Source organism: Seriola dumerili, unplaced genomic scaffold (assembly GCF_002260705.1).
Source record: "Seriola dumerili isolate Sdu_G_001 unplaced genomic scaffold, Sdu_1.0 BDQW01000073.1, whole genome shotgun sequence".
NCBI lineage: Eukaryota > Metazoa > Chordata > Actinopteri > Carangiformes > Carangidae > Seriola > Seriola dumerili.
The window spans coordinates 5,857,934-5,876,933 of record NW_019174328.1 but is presented as its reverse complement, the minus strand read 5'-3'; the positions used below and the strand labels follow the sequence as shown (position 1 = coordinate 5,876,933).

Sequence of the window (19,000 nt, the reverse complement as noted above, 5' to 3'; positions counted from 1 at the left end):
TTCATCAAGCATGGTGTCTCAGGTCATGAAAGGGGATCTTTTCAATCACTGAGTTGAATGTGTAATGAGATTGTCTTTGGCCTTAATCAGACCAGAGCTTTGATATTCCGGACCGGACATTTCACTCTATGAACACCACGTGGCGCCTGTCCTCCTACGAGTCCATGACTGATGTGAAAGAGCTAATCCCAGAGTTTTTCTACCTCCCAGAATTCTTGGTCAACAGAGAGGGTAATTATTTTTTCACTTTCTTTTATACCTTTGACCTTTATACCTACCTTTTATTCCTGCATACATTTTTTATAGCTTCTCATAAATTAAAAAAGTAACTTTTCTTTTTGCTTGAACAGGTTTTGATTTTGGGGTTCGTCAGAATGGCGAGAGGGTGAATCATGTGAATTTGCCACCCTGGGCTCGCAACGACCCGCGTCTGTTCATCCTGATCCACCGACAGGCGCTAGAGTCCGACCAGGTCTCCCAGACGCTGTGCCAGTGGATCGACCTGGTGTTCGGGCTCAAGCAGAAAGGCAAAGCTGCAGTCCAGGCCATCAACGTCTTCCACCCAGCTGTAAGAAGCTGCGAATTACCACGTCTGCTTAGAATTATGGGTAAAAAGTATTTGCGTTGTTGTTGCTTACATCGGCTTCATTTAAATTTTCACAGACATACTTTGGCATGGATGTTTCGGCTGTAGAAGACCCAGTGCAGCGACGGGCCCTGGAGACAATGATCAAGACGTACGGACAGACACCCAGGCAGCTCTTCAACGCTTCTCATATCAGCAGGGCCGGCCCAAAACTCACAATGGAGGGAGAGCTGCCAGCCGCCATGGGACTCCTGGTTCATCTGGCCTTCAGAGAAACCAGAGAACAGGCCAAGGAAATAGTGTGCCCGGTAATCTACTCTGTGTGACTCTGGCAGCCTGCTGTGTGCTGAGAAAGACAGGACTCAATGCATCGTCCATGAAATGATGTGCTGCTCACCTGGTAATTTCCTCTCCCACCCACAGAGTCCACTGCCATGGATCAAAGGTCTGAAGTGGGGTGAGTACGTGGGCTCGCCCTCTGCTCCAGACCCAGTGGTGTGCTTCAGCCAGCCGCACGGGGAGAGGTTTGGATCCCTGCTGGCTCTGCCAACGCGAGCCATCTGCGGGCTGTCCCGCATGTTCTGCCTCATGATGATTTACAGCAAGGAGCAGGGTAGGAAACCCACCGCTCAGCCACGAGTCATAGTGGATGTACAGGATGTTCTGCACAATGTCCTGCTGACTCCATTAATTTCGTGTTCTCTCCTCTGTAGGTGTTCGCAGTATGCACAGCACAGACATCCAGTGGTCGGCCATCTTGAGCTGGGGCTATGCAGACAACATATTGAGGCTAAAGAGCAAACAGAGTGAACCACCTATCAACTTTATTCAGTGTTCACAACTTCACCAGGTAAACAGCTCAGAGAAATCCAGGCCAGCTGTTCGTGAAAGAAAATACTGGTTGTTTGTGTTACATAATTCTGCACTGAGGATCAACCTATGAGCTTTCAGCTTTCTCATTCCCTCTGTCCAACCGTGCGTCTCCCTCTCCTCCAGGTGACCAGCTGCGCTTGGGTGCCTGATGGCTGCCAGCTATTTACAGGTAGCAAGTGTGGAGTCATCACCGCCTACAGCAACCGCTTCACCAGCACCACGGTGGGTTTCCATGGCAACGTCCCCCTCTAACCTTCCGCCTCCACATCAACGCCCAATCTACCCACCCACCTCCCATTACCCCCACCCTCCTCTCCCCCTCTTTAGACAGCTTCACCATGCTCAAACGCTCAGCTTCATTAGTCACATCACAGTTGCCCTTGAAACACATTTCCACCGAGCCTACAAGTGGGATTAGGGGTCTGGGAGTTCAGTCATCAGAGGGGCTTTCAGACCTTCATCAGTCCCCACCAACAGGCAATTACATTTCCTGTTTCTCTATTCCTGAAGGGCGTTTCAGTGACAATTGAATTATGCTGTTCAGAAAATCCTGTTGGAGATTGATACATGCTAGCAATGAGTCAAAGGCAAGTATTCAGATGTGTAAGTGATCTGTAAATGGTCTCTAATATGTGTCTTTTGTTTAAATAATGTCTTTGCATAGCCGTCAGAGATGGAGGTGGAATCTCAGGTTCACCTGTACGGACACACGGGGGAAGTCACCAGCCTGTTTGTCTGCAAACCCTACAGCATCCTCATCAGTGTTAGCAAAGACGGCACTTGTATCCTCTGGGACCTCAACAGGTCAGTGTGTGTGAGAAGAAAATGCTTTAATCATATCATATCATATAATTGTGCGGCTTTAGTGTGTGTGTGTGTGTGTGTTTGTGTGTGTGTGTGTGTGTGGTGACAAAGCTAAAGTAAAACAACATTTCTGCAGCGTACAGTTAGTGTGGTCTTTGAGCTGCTCTATGTTTCTTCAGGCTCTGTTATGTACAAAGCCTCACTGGCCACAAAAGCCCGGTGACGTCTGTGTCTGCCAGCGAGACCACAGGTGACATCGCAACAGTTTGTGACTCGGGTGAGGACCGTCTCCCTGTACAACCTCAGTGTTTATCATATCACATCTCTAGTTTATTGAAGTGTGTGTTGGTCCTCAATGTGAGTCATGGCTCGTGTGTCTTTGTATCTAGTGGGCGGAGGCAGCGACCTGCGTCTGTGGACGGTGAACGGTGACCTGATTGGTCACGTCCACTGCAGAGAGATCATCTGCTCTGTGGCCTTCTCCAACCAGCCGGAGGGCGTGTCTGTCAACGTCATCGCCGGCGGGCTGGAGAACGGGGTCGTCAGGTGAGCAGAAAATTCATTTTTTTAGGTTGAAGTGCTTCTTCTCTCATCAACACACTGAATTATTCTCTCTGATGTTTTTATGTTCAGGTTGTGGAGCACCTGGGATTTGAAACCAGTGAGAGAAATCACCTTTCCCAAGTCAAGCAAACCCATCATCAGGTATCATAACAGTGGCACCATTGTAGATATTATTCATTGTAAATATTCAGTGTAATTCTGTGAGGAAGTCTGATGGTCACATCCTCTCCTATGTGCCTCAGCCTGACGTACTCGTGTGACGGCCACCACCTGTACACAGCCAACAGTGAGGGTACAGTGATGGCGTGGTGTCGGCGGGACCAGCAGCGCATGAAGCTGCCCATGTTCTACTCCTTCCTGAGCAGTTACGCTGCAGGCTGACTGTGTGTCTGACGTTTACTACTGTCCAGTTCTCAGCAAGAGGAGCCCCCCCCTCCTCCTCCTCCTCCTCCTCCTCCTCATCCTCTTCTTCCTCTTCCTCCTCCTTCTCCTTGGGGGGAGGACTCGTCAGCATGGCCTCAACCTCCCTGAATCCTCCTTGACTTTTAACTAAAGCCATCTCTAGCTGAGCAAACTCTACCACCGCCGCTCCCAGCATCAAGAATTGATCATAAAATAGTATTATATGTATATAAATATATATTTATAAACATACTGAAGTGGAATGTTGTGGGGGGTGGATGAATATTTAGCTGAGGCTGCAACAGACACTTTACACAAAATGCATTTCTGAGAGTATGTTTGGTTTGTTAAGTCTTCTATTCTTTTGTTTCCTGCTGTTGCGTTTTTGTTGTGCAAAGATCCTCGTGTGATTTTGATTTTGCTGTTTCCTGGTAAGCTGCTATTGTCTGGCCAAAGCCAGATCCAAAGTGTGAAGACCCCCATCTCTTGCCTCGGCGGTGCTCAGATGTCCCGCAGTGCGTCGTCTGACAGATTGTTGCTGGAGCTCGGGGAGCGCGTCCCGCTGACGCTGCAGTAGCTGGGAAGGAGGGAGCCCCTCCTCGCGTCTGTCACCGGGAGACGTCCCACTCTGTGGGAGTGAGACACCACTCTGCTGGGCTGTCTGCTCCACTCAAGTCTGAACACTAGTGTCACGGACCTGCATCACTTTGTATCTGAGCTCAGTGGAAGGATGGGAGGGCGGGGGTGTTGGGATGAATTGTACCCTGTGTTGGCTGTTCTGTCCTACTTTTGCATGCTAGGATGATGCTGACCTCGACTGTGTGACATTTGCTGTCATTAGGCTCATTAATTAATGCCTTCCTTGGTTGAACCTGTCCTTTTGCATTGAGAAATGTTGATGTTCATTTATTTATTAGAAACACCATGGAGGCTCATCGTTCCTTCTTTCCTTCCCTTGTGTTTTACTGTGCCTCTCAAATGCACTAAAACCCTCCACTACTTTAGAGAGCTCACTGAGATCCTGAGAGAGCAATTAACAAACAGCACAAGCTGCCTAAAGCTCGAGAAGAAGCAGAGAGGAATCTCCTGAACGCCCCATCATCCTCGCTGATCTGCGAGGCACGCTCAGTACTTGTGCAGCATTTAAAAAAGGTTGTAGTAGATGGGAGGGTGTGGTGAAGAGCATCATGTCCAGCAGGCTGAGGTTAGAGCAGTTAGCGTTTCCTGCACTTATGAGGTTTACCTCTGATTTCAGAATCTCATACACTACACTGATCAGTCTGGGAACCAGTCGACCAAACGTTTCTTCCCTTAACCCACTGTGGATCCATGCAGCTATTCTTTACATTCCCACTCAACTTACCGCACTTTTCAATTTATCAGTTATTCTGTGTCAAGTGGTAGTCAAAGCACTTTTTTTAATAAGCTACCATTTAATTCAAGGAGAGCCAATGATCTGTGGTCTTAATATGAACTGAGCTTTGTTTTAATTCCACTAATAAATCGAATCCAGAAAGCAATATCTGACATGAACATGCAATAGGTCATTTATTTAATCATGTTTCATATGGGGAGAAACCAGGAGTTTGTTCTAATACAGCTGTGAAACAAGTTGTTTTGCCTTTGTGGTGACTATAATGATGTCTTACATTTTACACTTTGTGTTCGACTTGTTTACGAGAAAGGGAATATTTCTTATATCATGATGTCATTCCTTTTGTGTTGTTTTGATTTTTTTTTTCCCTCCTCAGCCCACCTGGACTCTTGCTGTGTGCAGCGTCAGGCCTGTATAAGACATGGTATTACTGCGTTTGTTTACTGTGTTTCATGCTTGCATGTGTACATACATTTCCTCTTTGAAATTTATAAACATGTTTGTCTTTTTTTTCTTTCTTTAACATCCTTATGTGAGATTGTATGAATGTTTTTTCTTCTACTTTTTTTTTGGAGGAAATGGCAAAAATCAGAGAGGAAGACATGATAATGGACAATGTTTTTTGTGCTTTCTGATACAGAAGGAAATATTTTTCAGTTGATAACTTAAGCTATGCATAATTTAAGATCATTGTCTTAGGTTGCTTAAATCGTGTTGTTTAATTGACCTCTGGGCTGGTTTTGCAGTTTGGCATCATGGACTGAGCTTCTGAAAGGTTTCATTTTGTGTTTCTTTTTGTTTGTATATATGTGCGTGTGTGTATGTATGGACAAACCAAGTGATGAGTATATTATAAATATATAAATATATATAAATATTTGAAGAAATATTACTACATCTTGTCTTTTGTGTCCATTTCTTGCTTTGTGTGGAGAGGTGCGTTCAGGGGCATCTAAAGCAAGAGGAAACCTAGGTGATGCTGCACAAATGACTATTAAATCAAGAGTATAAATAGGAAGAAAAGAAAAAACATTGATTATCAATCAGTTAGGTTGAATCAGGGTTTTTAATCTGGATGCAAATCCCCCAAAGAGCAGCAGTGTTGTTATGGATGAGGCCCATCGGTTACTATGGTGGTGGTGGGGGGGGGGACCCGGTGATGTCAAAGCTGATGTAAAAATGAAATGGGGAAGCCTGCAGATCTCTGGTGCCTTCTGCAGCAATAAAGCAAATTAGAAAAACAGCAGATCCTAATTTGACTAATAGGCAGCGTCGGTGCGTTCAGGGCCAGTTTGTACAGTAGAAGCGCATCCTGCATTGTTGCTCGCTGCAGCTCCTGGTCCACTGATCGAGTGCTCCCTGCCCCACAGCCTGTATCTGGTCGTCATACGGAGGTTTCCCCCCCTGCTGCATGCGTAACATCTCTCCAAGTCCAGCCGTGGTGCTCACCAAGACCTCGCCGCTTGGATCTCATCTTCCTACACGGAATACGCACGACTCACACTGAGCGAGCCGCTGAGGCGAAATCAAAACGCCAGGATTTACCTCCTCGGGTTCAGTCCACACCGAAACGAGGCTGGGATTTCCTCTTATCATTTGATATTTGACAGATCCTCTGTTTTTTTTTGTGTGCGTGCGTGTGTGTGTGTGTGTGTGTGTGTTGGGTGGAGTCAACCCGGAATTCTCCAAATTGGAAATCCATTGGCACATTTTGAGGTAGGTCGGCGGCTGTAGCCTACATTAATCAGATCATAGCCGCGCAATGCAGCGAAGCGTCAAGAGATTTTTTTTTTCATTATTCCTTCATGCAAAATCTTTTTTTTTTTCATGATGTGTGGTTTGCTGTTTTCTGCTCTAACCAGGGCCCGCAGCTCGCACGGTGTGTGTCCACAATTTAATCCCCTTTAGAAATAAGAGTCGCCCATGTTTGACGGATCTGCATCAACAATTAGCATCGTTACATTTGGATAAAACAGCATAGACCCCGTTACAGCCCCAGATGTAGCCGTGTGAGCTTCAGGATGGACGAATCGAGGGGGAACCTGCATGGAAAAGGCCTGATAGCTTCCCTACGAGGGTGTGATTAAAAGCTATAAATTGGCTTTAGAGGCGCGAAGGGTGGGATTGGAGGATGAATTCACCGCCTGCATCCCCCTTTCCTAAACATCTGCTTCATAACATCTGTTTCAATACAGTTAAATTCGACTTGATGCGATGAAAATGAAATAAATAAACAAATCGATGCAAAAAAAAAAAAAAAAGATTCACAGTGTGAATTGATTCAGCAGCATCCCACCTCAGTCAAATGCTTCATGTTTTCATGCAGATTATTATAAAAGCTATATGTGGTCAGATGTCATCTGGCTCTGCTCTGGCTGCCAAACTGGGACACAGGAGTGAGGGGGGTCAAGGGGCCTAAAATGAGAGCAAGACTTAGTCATTACTTAGATCTACAGAGAGGCTGTGGATCAGATGAAACAGTCTGCAGATGCATTGATGCACACTGTGGAGAAAGTTGAAAAGATAAAAGCGAAGAGTCTGATCCAGTCTGTAGGTGCTGGGGAGGAGGAGGGGAAAGTTGTAGGTTTTATTGCCTTGAAAGGGTCCAAGACCTGATAATTCTCAGGAAAAGAGGCAACATTAACCCCCAGATGTCTCCTGAAGTGTCTTTGAGCAAAGCATTTGAACCCTGCACGCTCCAAGAGGTGTGTTTTAATGCTGTGTAACTTCCCCTCCAGCCTGTTACTGTAAAGAATAACTTTACCAAGAAAATAAAGAAAAGAAAACTAATCATGCATGAACGCTTACTGACAAATGACAAACCGCTGTCCAGCTGCTGCCTTCAAAGCTCTTTCTTCAGATAAAATGGAGCTTAGCTGCTGTAAAACAGATCCCCCCCCGACAAAATGGGTCCTTTGAATTAAAAGAAGAAAAAAAAAAGGTTGGGGCATAAAGTGGCTGCTTCTGAGGGACATCACCGGGGGGGGGGGGGCTGCTGCTCTCTGGGTTTAATGTGATGTTCATTGACTCTATGTGTCCCCCTTTGTGCCTCTGTTTGGCATCACAGGAGCACCATGAAGGACGGTATCGCCAACAACAGCACCGCCAGCATCTCCCAAGCCAGGAAAGCTGTGGAGCAGCTGAAGATGGAGGCCTGCATGGATAGGATAAAGGTACAGGGCTTTTATTTTCACCTGTGTCACCTTGCATGTGTTTCTTTTTCAACAATGTGTGAATCACCAGTTGAAGTGTACGTCATTCTAAAAACTCAGAGACTCATCTTTCAAAAATTGTAGCTCCACTTGATGCAAGTACAAACCTTAACAGAGAGTTTACAACTAAATTTATTCATGTTTTAACTCGTCAGATGGTTGAGCTACTGTATCTTTGCCATGAGAGTTGTATGACAGTTAAACATGAACCTTCAATGTTATAAGCTGCCATGTGTGTGTGTCCATATGTACATCAGCTTATCTAAATGGTGATAAAATGGGTCTGCATATATATAGCTGTGAAATATACAGGGTAAAACATCTGTGTATCAAACCTCCAGTTAAATAACATTTAGTTATTTTTATTTATTTTATGTCTATCATTCTTGACTGTCACCGTTCAGTATTTGCACACAATGAAATGATAATAATAATTTATCTATCTCAGTATCTACACTGAAAAAACTATTAAAAACATGTCAGCATGACGACGCTCTGTCATGATGAACATGGGCATTGTAGTTTATTGTATGTCAATCCCACATACACTGTCCCACTCACTTATGTGCCAAATATCTATTAATCCGCAGCTCAAATTAGTCCCCTATTAATGCAATAATTACTCCTGTTTGAGTGAAGTTTGATAAAAACTACAGTGCCCAGCTGTTTTAGGATATTAGAGTGTTTTCTTTAATGAAATGAAACATTATTTGCTGCTTCAGTAAGAGTAAATGGTCTTAGAGGCTTAGTCTTGGTTGGTTTTGTTGGTTTTGTTGATTTCATAGAATTTGTTGACATAGTCATACTTAGGCAAATGCTGCCATCTTGTCATTTTAAAAACACAAAATGAAAAGGAATAGATTTGCTAAATACACTTTTTCCCTTTCTTGCTGAGAGTCAGATGAACAGATCTGTATAGAAAATATCTAGCTAGAGCCGGTTAGCTTAGCCTAGCATAAAGACTGGAAACACAGGTAAGCAGCTATAGCCTCCCTCTGTCCAAAGGTAATAAAGTTACCTAAAGCTGACGATCACCATGTTATATCGTTATATCTGGTTTGTTTGGAAGTGACTGCTCCTGGTCATGCTCAAGTTTTTACACTTTTTGTGCAAATGAAACAAAGCAATATAACAATGTTAATTGTTGTGCTTCAGAGGTGTTGGAAAGTGAATTTTGTTTCCTGTTGTGACTGGGTCAGGCTAGCTGTTTCCCCTGTTTCCTGTCTTAAAGCTAAGCTAAGCTAACAAGCCACTGGCACCTGCTATGTATTTATGGTACAGACATGAGTGTGGTGTCAATATTCTCAACTACAACACGAAAGCAAAATGTCACACTACTCCTTAATGTAAATGCAAGTTAAAAGGTCGTTTACTTTGTCCACAGTTATACACTGTTTGTCATCATAGTGCATTATGAATACATTGGATGGCCTGAGACAGTGACAGTATACCATCACCATTACCTTATGTTTGTCCTTCATGGTTTCTCTGTTCCTTCAAACAGCACTGCACTGATTCAACATTGCTCTGCTGTAACACTGTCACTTACAATTGACGCAAGGCCTCAGAGCTGATGCAGCAGAACCATAGATATTGTCCTTTTTTATTCCATTCATTCTTCTTCCTTCTTCCTCTAGTTTTCCTCCAACATCACTTGACGTCATTTATCAGATTTCATGCGGCTCCCTCTGGAGCCACAAACGGCTTTATACAACTTTCTTCACATATATAAAGTCTCATAATCGACCATAATGAGTTCCCATAATTTACTCCAGCAGACTGCAAGATGATTAAATTAATGTTTCTCAGTGTGGTTTAGTGCAGCCTCTTCTGACAGGAGTCAAATGAAAGTTCACCTTGAAAGAACCCATGTTGCCACCTCTCTGTCGGAGTGTATCTGCACAGCTGGGAGACCCAAGCACCTCCCATGTAGTAACTGTGAGGGATGAACCCGGAGGCATGATGGGTCACGGTGATTGTTGACCACTTCTGACATCAGTTTTCTACCAGTCCTTTCAGAGGATGGTTGTAGAGCATGTCCTCGGTTAGCACTGGGTCATGCAGGATTTCTCCTCATCTTACGCGGCCAGTGTTTGATTTCTGCGAGTGTGCAGCAGGATTGTGAGCTTAAGGTCACTGGTTCAAATTCCTAGACTCAGCAAAGAAAATCTAGACTATGAATGTGCTAATACTCTCTGTTATGTCCGTTGTACCTTTAACCTCCTGCAACTCCACCAGACTTTTATTGTGAAACAGCTGTAGAGGCCTCATAAAGAGTGAGTGTCCTCATCAAACAACACCTGGTTAAATATTGACTTTTGAGCCCTATATGCTCTTTATGGTTGAGATCAGTCACCTTATTTCTATATTACTTCCATTCAATAGATTCAGTAGAACCATTAATAGAAGTCATTGTTTGCACAGTGTTAAGATCACCGCAACAACAGACTCTTCTCAATAGTTTTCATCAACGACTTCTTCTGCAACTTAAAAGGCGGTGTCATCATCTCATTGGGTATGCTCCTCATGTGCTCGGGGAATGATTGCCCCACAGCCCCGAGGCTGTTCGCTCAGCATTACAGCCGGGTCTGGAAGCCTGCCATACACCATCATCCCTACTAAGCACAACAAAGGCTGCTTACAAGGAAACTTCCTCTTCATAAAAAACAAAGTGATTATCCCCGCGCCTTAAAAACAGGGGTTGGAAGATGTATATAGAGGATCCCTGATTTAACCTACAAGTTGACTTTTTGACACAACATCTGATTTTCATTTCTCACTTATTTTGGTTCAGACATTCACAGGGTTTTTAAGGAGAAGTCTCCATTCACCGTGCGCAGACTGATAACCTCCACATCCCACATACACCCCCAGTTTTTCTATTGTAAGTCTATGGGAGCTCAAAAGGCCCAAAATGGATCAAATTATTCTAACACAGCGCGGTGCAGACAAGTGCGAGCTGCGAAGTCCATCAAAATAAAAAGTAATGTGTGTCACTAGAGGTATAGAAAACAACATTACCATGATCTTTTTAAAATCAATTCTCCAAAATACCATATTTACTTTTAGTGGAAACAGAAAGAAACATGAAACGTACCATAATACAAACATTTTTTTATTTACAGAATAAAGTAAGTTGAGCACAAATCATATTAGATAAAAATGAAAATAAATATGAATCATGGCGACTTAGTGCGTTCAGCTGTACAGTTTTTTAAAATCATGGTTCAATAGTAAAGTTAATAGTAAAAGTCTGTGACATTGTTATGTTATTACTAATCTGAATACAGTGGTGAAGATTGAACCTATAAAGTGTTTTCAGTAGATTATACTCAACCTTTTAGAGTTTTTAGACAGAGCAGCTTCAGCTGTTTCAACAGGATGGAAAAGATGTAGGTGATTTCTGTGCTGAGTGCTCTCAAGCCGCAGTGTTTGATTAAAGACTAGCACTAATCCCATGTTCATGTCGTATCATACCATAACAGCTGAGTGGAAAAAAACTCACATGTAATTCAGAGTCAGAGGTGGCGACAAGAACTACTGAAGTGACAACAAACTGGGGACAAAATGGCAATATTAACATTAATACACTTGATTCTATGAGTTGACTTTGAAAACAAGGTTAGCAATGTGGGTAACTATCAGTCAAAAATAATGGGAAGTTTTCTGGCTGATGTGCAGCATAAAAACATTAATGGATTTGGACACGTGGACACCAGTCTTATCAGACTGTTCATTTTTAACGCTGAATCTGTCCCCACCTTCTTTTTTGGGTGAGCTGTCTCTCTGTTTCGTGGTCAGTTGTTTAACATTTACTCAGCAGGTTCAGGCCTACAGCCAGTTTCGTGAGTGGATTCACATGCTGGTGCTAAAAAGGACAGCGACACAACAGAAAAAATACATTTGCGAAGTGTTTTCCATTTCCACTTGGTTTGGATTGGAGAGAGTAAATGTCCTGTTAGATTTAGTGGTGATAGCTGACTGATAAAAGGAAAAAAAAAACAAAAAAACAAGAATGTCTCAGTGTGTTTCACTAAGTAAGAAGGATGGGAAGGCTGCGGCTGAAGTGCACTGGAAGTTGTAAACTGTTAATGGCTAGAATATAAAACAAGAGCATGCATGATAACCTGCTGTCCCAACCTGAAATAGTGTGCGAGGTAAACCGACTCATTTACAGTTCTGCTGAAGGTGAAGGTAAATGACAAAAAAGTGTAAAATGATGTTGTTATCTAACAGGAGTGTTTAGATCAGTGTCTGAATAGATTTGACTTATCAGTTTTACTGTCACCTTAGCATTTTATTGAAAAAGACGCATCAGACTTGAATGTAAATGAATCTTAAATGTCAGAGTTGATCTTTATCTGAAAGGCTTTCACTCGGCCGCGTAGCAGCTCCGACAAAAATCTAAGCGTTCTGAATAGTTGACTTCTGCAGTCTGGTTTGGCTGCAGAGTGGTGCAGTTTCGCTCTTACGTGAAAACCTTTTAGCTCTGTGAGATAGAAGAGTCGGCTCCTCTATAAAAAAAAAAAAAAAGTATACTAGTATTGGCATGATCTCACATCTGTATTCTTTTCCCCAGCAGTAGTTGGATGATTGATAGGCAGGCAGCTGTTTGTGCTTTATAACCACTTGACACGTCAGATGTGGAGATCCAAGTAATTCTTTATTAACAGCCCCAGAAAAAGAAAGAGCCAGTGAAGTAGAACGTGGCTGCGAATGAAAGCAGAGAAAAGTGCAGAGAAAGAGGATAAAACAGATAGTTGGCCACGTCTGGCGATCCCTTAAATTTAATTAAGGGATCTGATGAGGGAGAGAGTGTGTCAGTGACAAGAGTGGTCTCTGTGCTGCTGATTGAGGGATCACCACACTCTCATTAATTGCTCAATCAGCCAAAGCAATGTGATCTGTGCTAATTAGAAGGACTCTCCTTCCATCATGGGGCTGCAGTGTAATTACAGTCAGTCTGGGCCTAATGACACACACACACACACCGTGCACTACCAATCATTGTCCTGTGGGGATCCCGTTTTCTGCAGAAACCCTGGCTGCACTTAGACGATAATGTAATTATTGCATTTATGTTTGATTACGAGAATAAGCAGTTTATTTGCAGTGCAAGAGAAAGCTTTGTTAATGTTTCTGCTTTGTGCAGACCGAGATTAGGGACTGGATTGGGCAGATTAGGACGGTGGCCCTGAAAGATCAACGCACTGCAACTTCAGAAAACACATGCAAACAGATAAAACACAAACAATTTCAGAAAAAATCTTCAGTAATTTGACAACACGTGCGCTGCAAATACTCACAACACAACCAAATACGGCTGGGCGCACTTATTGATCAATGCTTTGTGACTTTAATTTCATGAAAAGCAACGAACAACAAGTGCGCATGGATGTACATCCAAGCAAGTGTGTCCTTGCCGGGTTCATCACTTTTTTGTGTCACCTGGAAACACTTCCTTTGTCGTCTGTGCTACTCGCAGCACGTTTCTGTAAATGGTTGCGTTGAGAGTATTTGCTTTGCTAGCTCTCGTGGCCACCGTAGTTTAGACAAAAAGTATTTAAAATAATGATGCAGCTGAAATAATCAGCCATTAGAGGTAACCTTTAATGTGCGTCTTTTGATTAGTTTTTGCGATATGATGCCCCTCTCATGCTTTGAGTATGACCTTAGTCAAATCGAGAATTGGTGTTCAGTTTAATCCCCGATTTAGTCACATCAAATGCTCTCAAATATTCATATGAGTATATTGTTGTGCATGTAAACCTACCCACTGATGATTTTTACATTGCATTGCTCTATTGATTTCCTCTCTTGCATTTTAGGAAATGCATAAACACACTTTCCAGTGTTGTTCAGAGTTGTCACAATTTAAGTGTTTTTCTAAAAGCGGATCCTGTCAGATTTAGAAAAGAAAATGTCACCTCTGTTTCCTTTAATCTCGCTGTGAGGTGTATTAAGCAATCGTTGTGACTTATCAGCTTTTATTAGCCACAGAGGAATTGCAAAAACACGCACGGAGCCACAGCACAGGTGGTGTGAGGCTGACAAAAATAATAAAGACGCATTAGCTGGAACAAGGTGGTTACAGTAGTTAGAGCAGCGAGCCAACAGCATCATGCAGAGAGGAAAACATGAGTGATTATACTGTTCTGTCATTTTGCCTTTTTTTTTGTTTGTTTGTTTGGGAATCTAATGTTTCTCTTATAACTAAACACCGTCTCCTGGTTTCTAGTGGAGGATGCAGGGTGGAAAATCTTTATTTAACAGTGAGGTTTCCTCTCAGCGGTTTCCAAATGCTTTGCTCGGTGTGACCCCTTAAAATGAAGCAAGGACCCCCTCATCACAGGTGGTGGCCTCAGTGTGGGCGTGAAGTCTGAACAGCTCAACCACTGAGTCTTTTTTCCTTCTAAGATTGATTCATTTGAAGGATTTCTAGCTGCCCTGAAGAGGTGAGAGTGTCCAGTATCTCACAAGAATAAAGCAAAGATCAGAAATATCATTTGTTTAACAGAAGTATATGTTTGTTTATTTGTTTTTATTCCCGTAATCATCACATATTTGTCTTGGGGCTCCTTAGGGGAATCCCGAACCCTGCGTGGGCGACTGAGGTAAAGATAGAGTGAATAAACCTGATGGGATACAAAAGAAAACAGGATTTTATGGTATTGTTAAAAAGTTGTGTATTCTGACATGGAAAGGTGGTTAACAGGTTAAAGGATAAAGCTGGTGACATTCTGTATTTTTCTTATTGTCACCCAATCCCATGAAAAGACCAAACCAATAATAAATTGATCCTAGCAACAAGTATTACCTGTGAGGCTAAAGCCTGATTCCTCTGTGCCACCAAATGTGTATTAATCCATGACTGAAAATAGTCCCTAACAAATGCGCTGCTAACAATGTTTACTCCTGCTTGAGTAACATTTGTTGCCCAGATGTTTTAGGAAATCCATGAGTCTTTTTTAAAAGTGGAAGTATATATTTGTGAGCTGCTTTAATAGACACACGTCTTCAGTGGGAATGAATGGGCTTGCAGCTTGAGTGCCACAGGGAAGGGAAGTCAGAAAGGCTCAGAGACTGAATAATGCATTGTTGTGTTTGGTCTTTTAATGGGATTTATTGACATCAAGAAAAATATAGCATAAAAGCAGCCCTGTTGTTCCTTTAAAATCAGCACCGGGTATCGATCCACAGCCCTTCAGACAGGATAATTTTATGCTGTGGTGATAGTACTATAATAATCCCTCTTTAAGACTAAAAGTGATAGGCAGAGGGATGGATGTTGTGCATTGTATTCTCTTGTGAGAGCAGCAGTGGGTGAGGTGAAGTGGCAGGCAGGAGATCAGATGGCTCTGTCCTCCACATAGATCCCTGAGCCCTCACCGTCCCTCTGATGCAGCTGCTCCTCTGCTCTCCATTTGCAGCTTCCCCTCCCATTACCTCCCACTCAGCTCCCGAGTGGAAGCTTGCATTCACATACAGTCTGACTCTACTGTAGAACTCATACTCACTGTTTGACTTTAAAAATTACACGCATGACATATGCAACTTTTCGCCTTGAGACAGGAAGTGTGTTGTCAGTCCCGTCGTCCTCTCCCCTCAGGCGGTCAAGGTCCCGCCTTAACACTTGTCAGTCATCCTGACGAGCTGTCTTCTCCCCCTGCCTGAGGCTGAGGTTACAGGCATCAGTACAGTTGCCACAGGCACTGGCAAGTCGGAAACTCGGACAATATGCAGTTCTCACAGAAAAAAAAGGAGCCTCGCAACATTCATCCAGATTTTGGACAGGTCTCATCTGGATCGAGTTTAGTTCCAAAAACATTTTTCTGCCAGAACGAACACGCAGCGAGTCGCAGAGCATTATGGTCTTCAGTGGAAGTCTATCAAAATTAAAACGTCACACAACTCCTCTCCGGTACACCGTGCTTTATTCACCTCGCCAAATGTTTTTGGCTGTCCTACCTTCATCAGGGTCGTGTCTGCCGTATCCACTTACCTTATACAGGCAGCAATGAGCCTCATACATCATCATAGTAGTGATCATCAAGTCAACAAAACACTACCTTCAGCTATTCATTATAGTTTTTATAAGATACAATTTTTACTCTCAAATGAAAAATAAATGTTCAAGAGGAAAAAGAAGTTAAGCTTAAAAGTGCCATGTTGGAATTCCAAAGTGGCTCCATCTGATTGAGCAGCTCCTTAAAATCTCTTTCTCTCTCCTTATAGATACTTCATTTCATTGCAGAGTACTTTTTTGAAAGTGATCATTTTTAGCGGCATTTTATGCCTTTATTAGACACTGACGGTGGTGAAATGACGGAAAATGATGCAAGAGAGATGCAACAAAAAGTCCCCAGCTGGCTTTGAACTTTTAAGTCATATGGCTGAAGGACTCTGTGTTAGAAGAACCAGAAACAAACTCAGACACCACCTGAGGAGGTGAGATAACTCTAAAATGTTGTAAATGAAGCATGGTGGGCTGGAAAAGAGGGAGACTAGGTTTAATTTTGCTCCAAAAACATCCCGAAGACGTTTTAGACAAAGAGAGGGAGGGATTCAGCCAAAGGGAACATGATAGTAAGAGAAACATCTGGTCACATATGAATGTCCTTCTCCTTCATCTCAACATCTCAGGTATCCAAAGCAGCTGCAGACCTGATGGCGTACTGCGACGCCCACATACGCGAGGACCCGCTCATCGTGCCCGTCCCCGCCTCCGAGAACCCTTTCCGGGAGAAGAAGTTCTTCTGCACCATCCTCTGATGACCTGCCGGTAGAGCTGTACAGGTGCAGGCATGGCGTTGCCTGCCTTCTCTGTCGTCACCACACCTGAAGCTACTGGCCATAGGCGTTGAGTTGAGTTTTGCCAGGTGGACACTCTGTTGTTGGTCAGCTCTGTCCTGGTGGCTGAGGGTTTTGGGGGAGTCAGCTACCAAACTGGCAACCCAGTGAGCGTATCATGTCTTGTTAAATAGGTTTGTTATTGCTTTGTTATTAGAGAACAGCCTTGCTCAGTGCTTAATGAGATGAGAGATGTTTTTCTTTCTTTTTTCTTTTATTGTGCTAGATCTTAACATGCCTCAGGAAACAGAAATGTGCCCAGTGTCTACCACCTTTTTAAAACATTTATTCCCTTTCCCTTTATCTGAATAAAAAACATTTATCTTTGTATCATCTTGAACATAATTTGAGTTAGTTTTTATTGCTTTCAGAGCACAGGTTTGACTATTTGTAGCAACACTTACTGAAAGTACTACTGAAATTTGACACTTCCCTCACTAGTGGTTTCTGTTTCAATTTGCCTGTAGAGTCAGCAACAGTTAACCCGCTCGCGTTAGTGCTGCAGTACAGTCCGATTCTCATTAGAGCCCACAAACAGAAACCTTATCTCAAATAGTGAATTCTTTCGGTCTGTAATAATAAGCAGGGGGCTGCACATCAGTTCACCTGCGAATAAATAAATAGACTCTGTTTATTGAAAGGTGCACAGCTAATGTTTCAATGGCGAGATGAGTTCTTCAGGGTTATCACTGTGCAAACAACCCTCAAGTCAAAAATTATTTATGAATCTGCCGCCTCCTTCCCATGCCCGCTCTAATGCATTCTACCTTTACTGCTCTGTTTGATTTACTCCTCATATACTTCATCCACTTCAAATCAGAGACACTATCAGTTAATCCTGCGGCCCCACGACTGGAATATTTTTACAAGCTGCAGGATATCTTCTCCTCTTATTTCCTTAACGGGTCTCATTTGTTTGCTGGGCATGTTTCCTGAGCCTGATTCTTTTTGCCTGTCCTCGAGTGAATGGCACGGCCTTTGACATTAATGCCAGACCAGAGGCCTGCATGTTTCTCTGCTCCTTTTTGACAGCCTCCTCTGTTTCCGAGGGGCCGTCAGTCTTTTAGAGTGTACAGTATGTTACAGTGCCAATTTCTGTGAGAGCAGTGTGATCCTCGCACTGTGTTCCCGCAGCCTTTTTTCCGTTCTGTTTGTTTTGGAAGAAAAAGCACACTGTCGAAAAACATTTCCTTTACATGGTAGTTGAATAGCATTTGCTAATTTTTACGATGAATTGTTATGATCGTTATTAATATTGTTATTATCAGTAGTATTATTGAATATTTGTTGCATAGCACTGACAGCTACATGACGTGTAGTGCTACTAAGCTTGTATGATACTTAGGAAAAAAAGACATTTATAAATCATGCAATTATTGATACTATCTGAGTATTTTTTAAAAATAAGGGTCGGTTTACATAATATGATCCCTTCGGTGGTTCAGGCTTTTTTGCAGCATCGTTTCTGTAAATTAAAGGAAATTTCCTCTTGGTACTTGAATAGCCATTGAATTAGGAATTAAACTCTGATGCTAGACTGTCACAAACACAAAACTATTGGACTCAAATTGTTTTCAGGATCATTATCGTTATCATTTCCTATCTGGAAACCTGAGACTGACCTCAGGGCGCTCTCACTGACCTCATCTTCAGGACGGTGCCAAATCTGAAACAAGAAATATAACGGCTAGAGATGAATATTGCATGGATTTATTTCTATCTATAACAGAGAGAACTATTATGAGATGAAATATTGCCTCCTCATTGACTTTCTGGGTGCTACTCTGCACATAATAATCTCATTGGAGTCCGGATATGTTGACAATGTGCAGCTGTATACATGAATGGTATTATTGTTTTGGAAAAAAAATAGCATTTAAATAGCAGGCTTTGTAAATCATTTGATGGATCAAATGAATTAAAGGAAAAGGGCAACCCAGATGTGCCGTGTCTTCAATCTTTCTGCTTCATGTCTCTCACTGATGTTTTGAGATACAGTCTGTCTGATCACACTGATAACATGAAAAGCCACTGCAAATCGTTGTGGGTCTCATAGAGGAACATGATATTCTGGTGTGTAGTGGAGACCCCCTGTGGCTGAGCTGAACCACAGGCCATCTGGATGCACTGTTCATGTGTCGTGGCGTTTTTTTCTTTTTAAGGATTATGATTCAATTCAGTCTCAGCCAGTTTGACTTCTACAAAGTAGCTAGAGGAAAAAGAAGTAATTCATGCGCCGACTCTGCAGGTCGCATGAATAATGTTGCTAAATAATAATTCCGGGTATCAACCGCTGACATCAAGATTCAAATGATCTGTCGTTGCTATTTCATG

General features: G+C 42.8%; 2 protein-coding genes across 2 annotated transcripts in view; both read left to right on the top strand.

Annotated features, from left to right (window-relative positions):
- Window positions 1–5,446, top strand: part of lyst (lysosomal trafficking regulator) — a 41,455-nt gene extending 36,009 nt beyond the window's left edge. The window contains 11 exon segments of the mRNA XM_022743670.1: window positions 91–231; window positions 351–568; window positions 664–894; window positions 1,010–1,199; window positions 1,300–1,436; window positions 1,583–1,681; window positions 2,124–2,263; window positions 2,443–2,540; window positions 2,653–2,809; window positions 2,897–2,968; window positions 3,070–5,446. Coding sequence (XP_022599391.1) covers window positions 91–231; window positions 351–568; window positions 664–894; window positions 1,010–1,199; window positions 1,300–1,436; window positions 1,583–1,681; window positions 2,124–2,263; window positions 2,443–2,540; window positions 2,653–2,809; window positions 2,897–2,968; window positions 3,070–3,208 — 1,622 coding nt within the window. The 3' untranslated portion in view covers window positions 3,209–5,446.
- Window positions 5,447–6,215: 769 nt separating this feature from the next.
- On the top strand, window positions 6,216–18,623 carry gng4 (G protein subunit gamma 4). The gene is made up of 3 exons (XM_022743745.1): window positions 6,216–6,320; window positions 7,672–7,777; window positions 16,460–18,623. Exons 2-3 carry the CDS (start codon window positions 7,679–7,681, stop codon window positions 16,586–16,588), a joined length of 228 nt encoding a protein of 75 aa, XP_022599466.1. The 5' UTR covers window positions 6,216–6,320; window positions 7,672–7,678; the 3' UTR covers window positions 16,589–18,623.
- The last annotated feature ends 377 nt before the right edge of the window (window positions 18,624–19,000 follow it).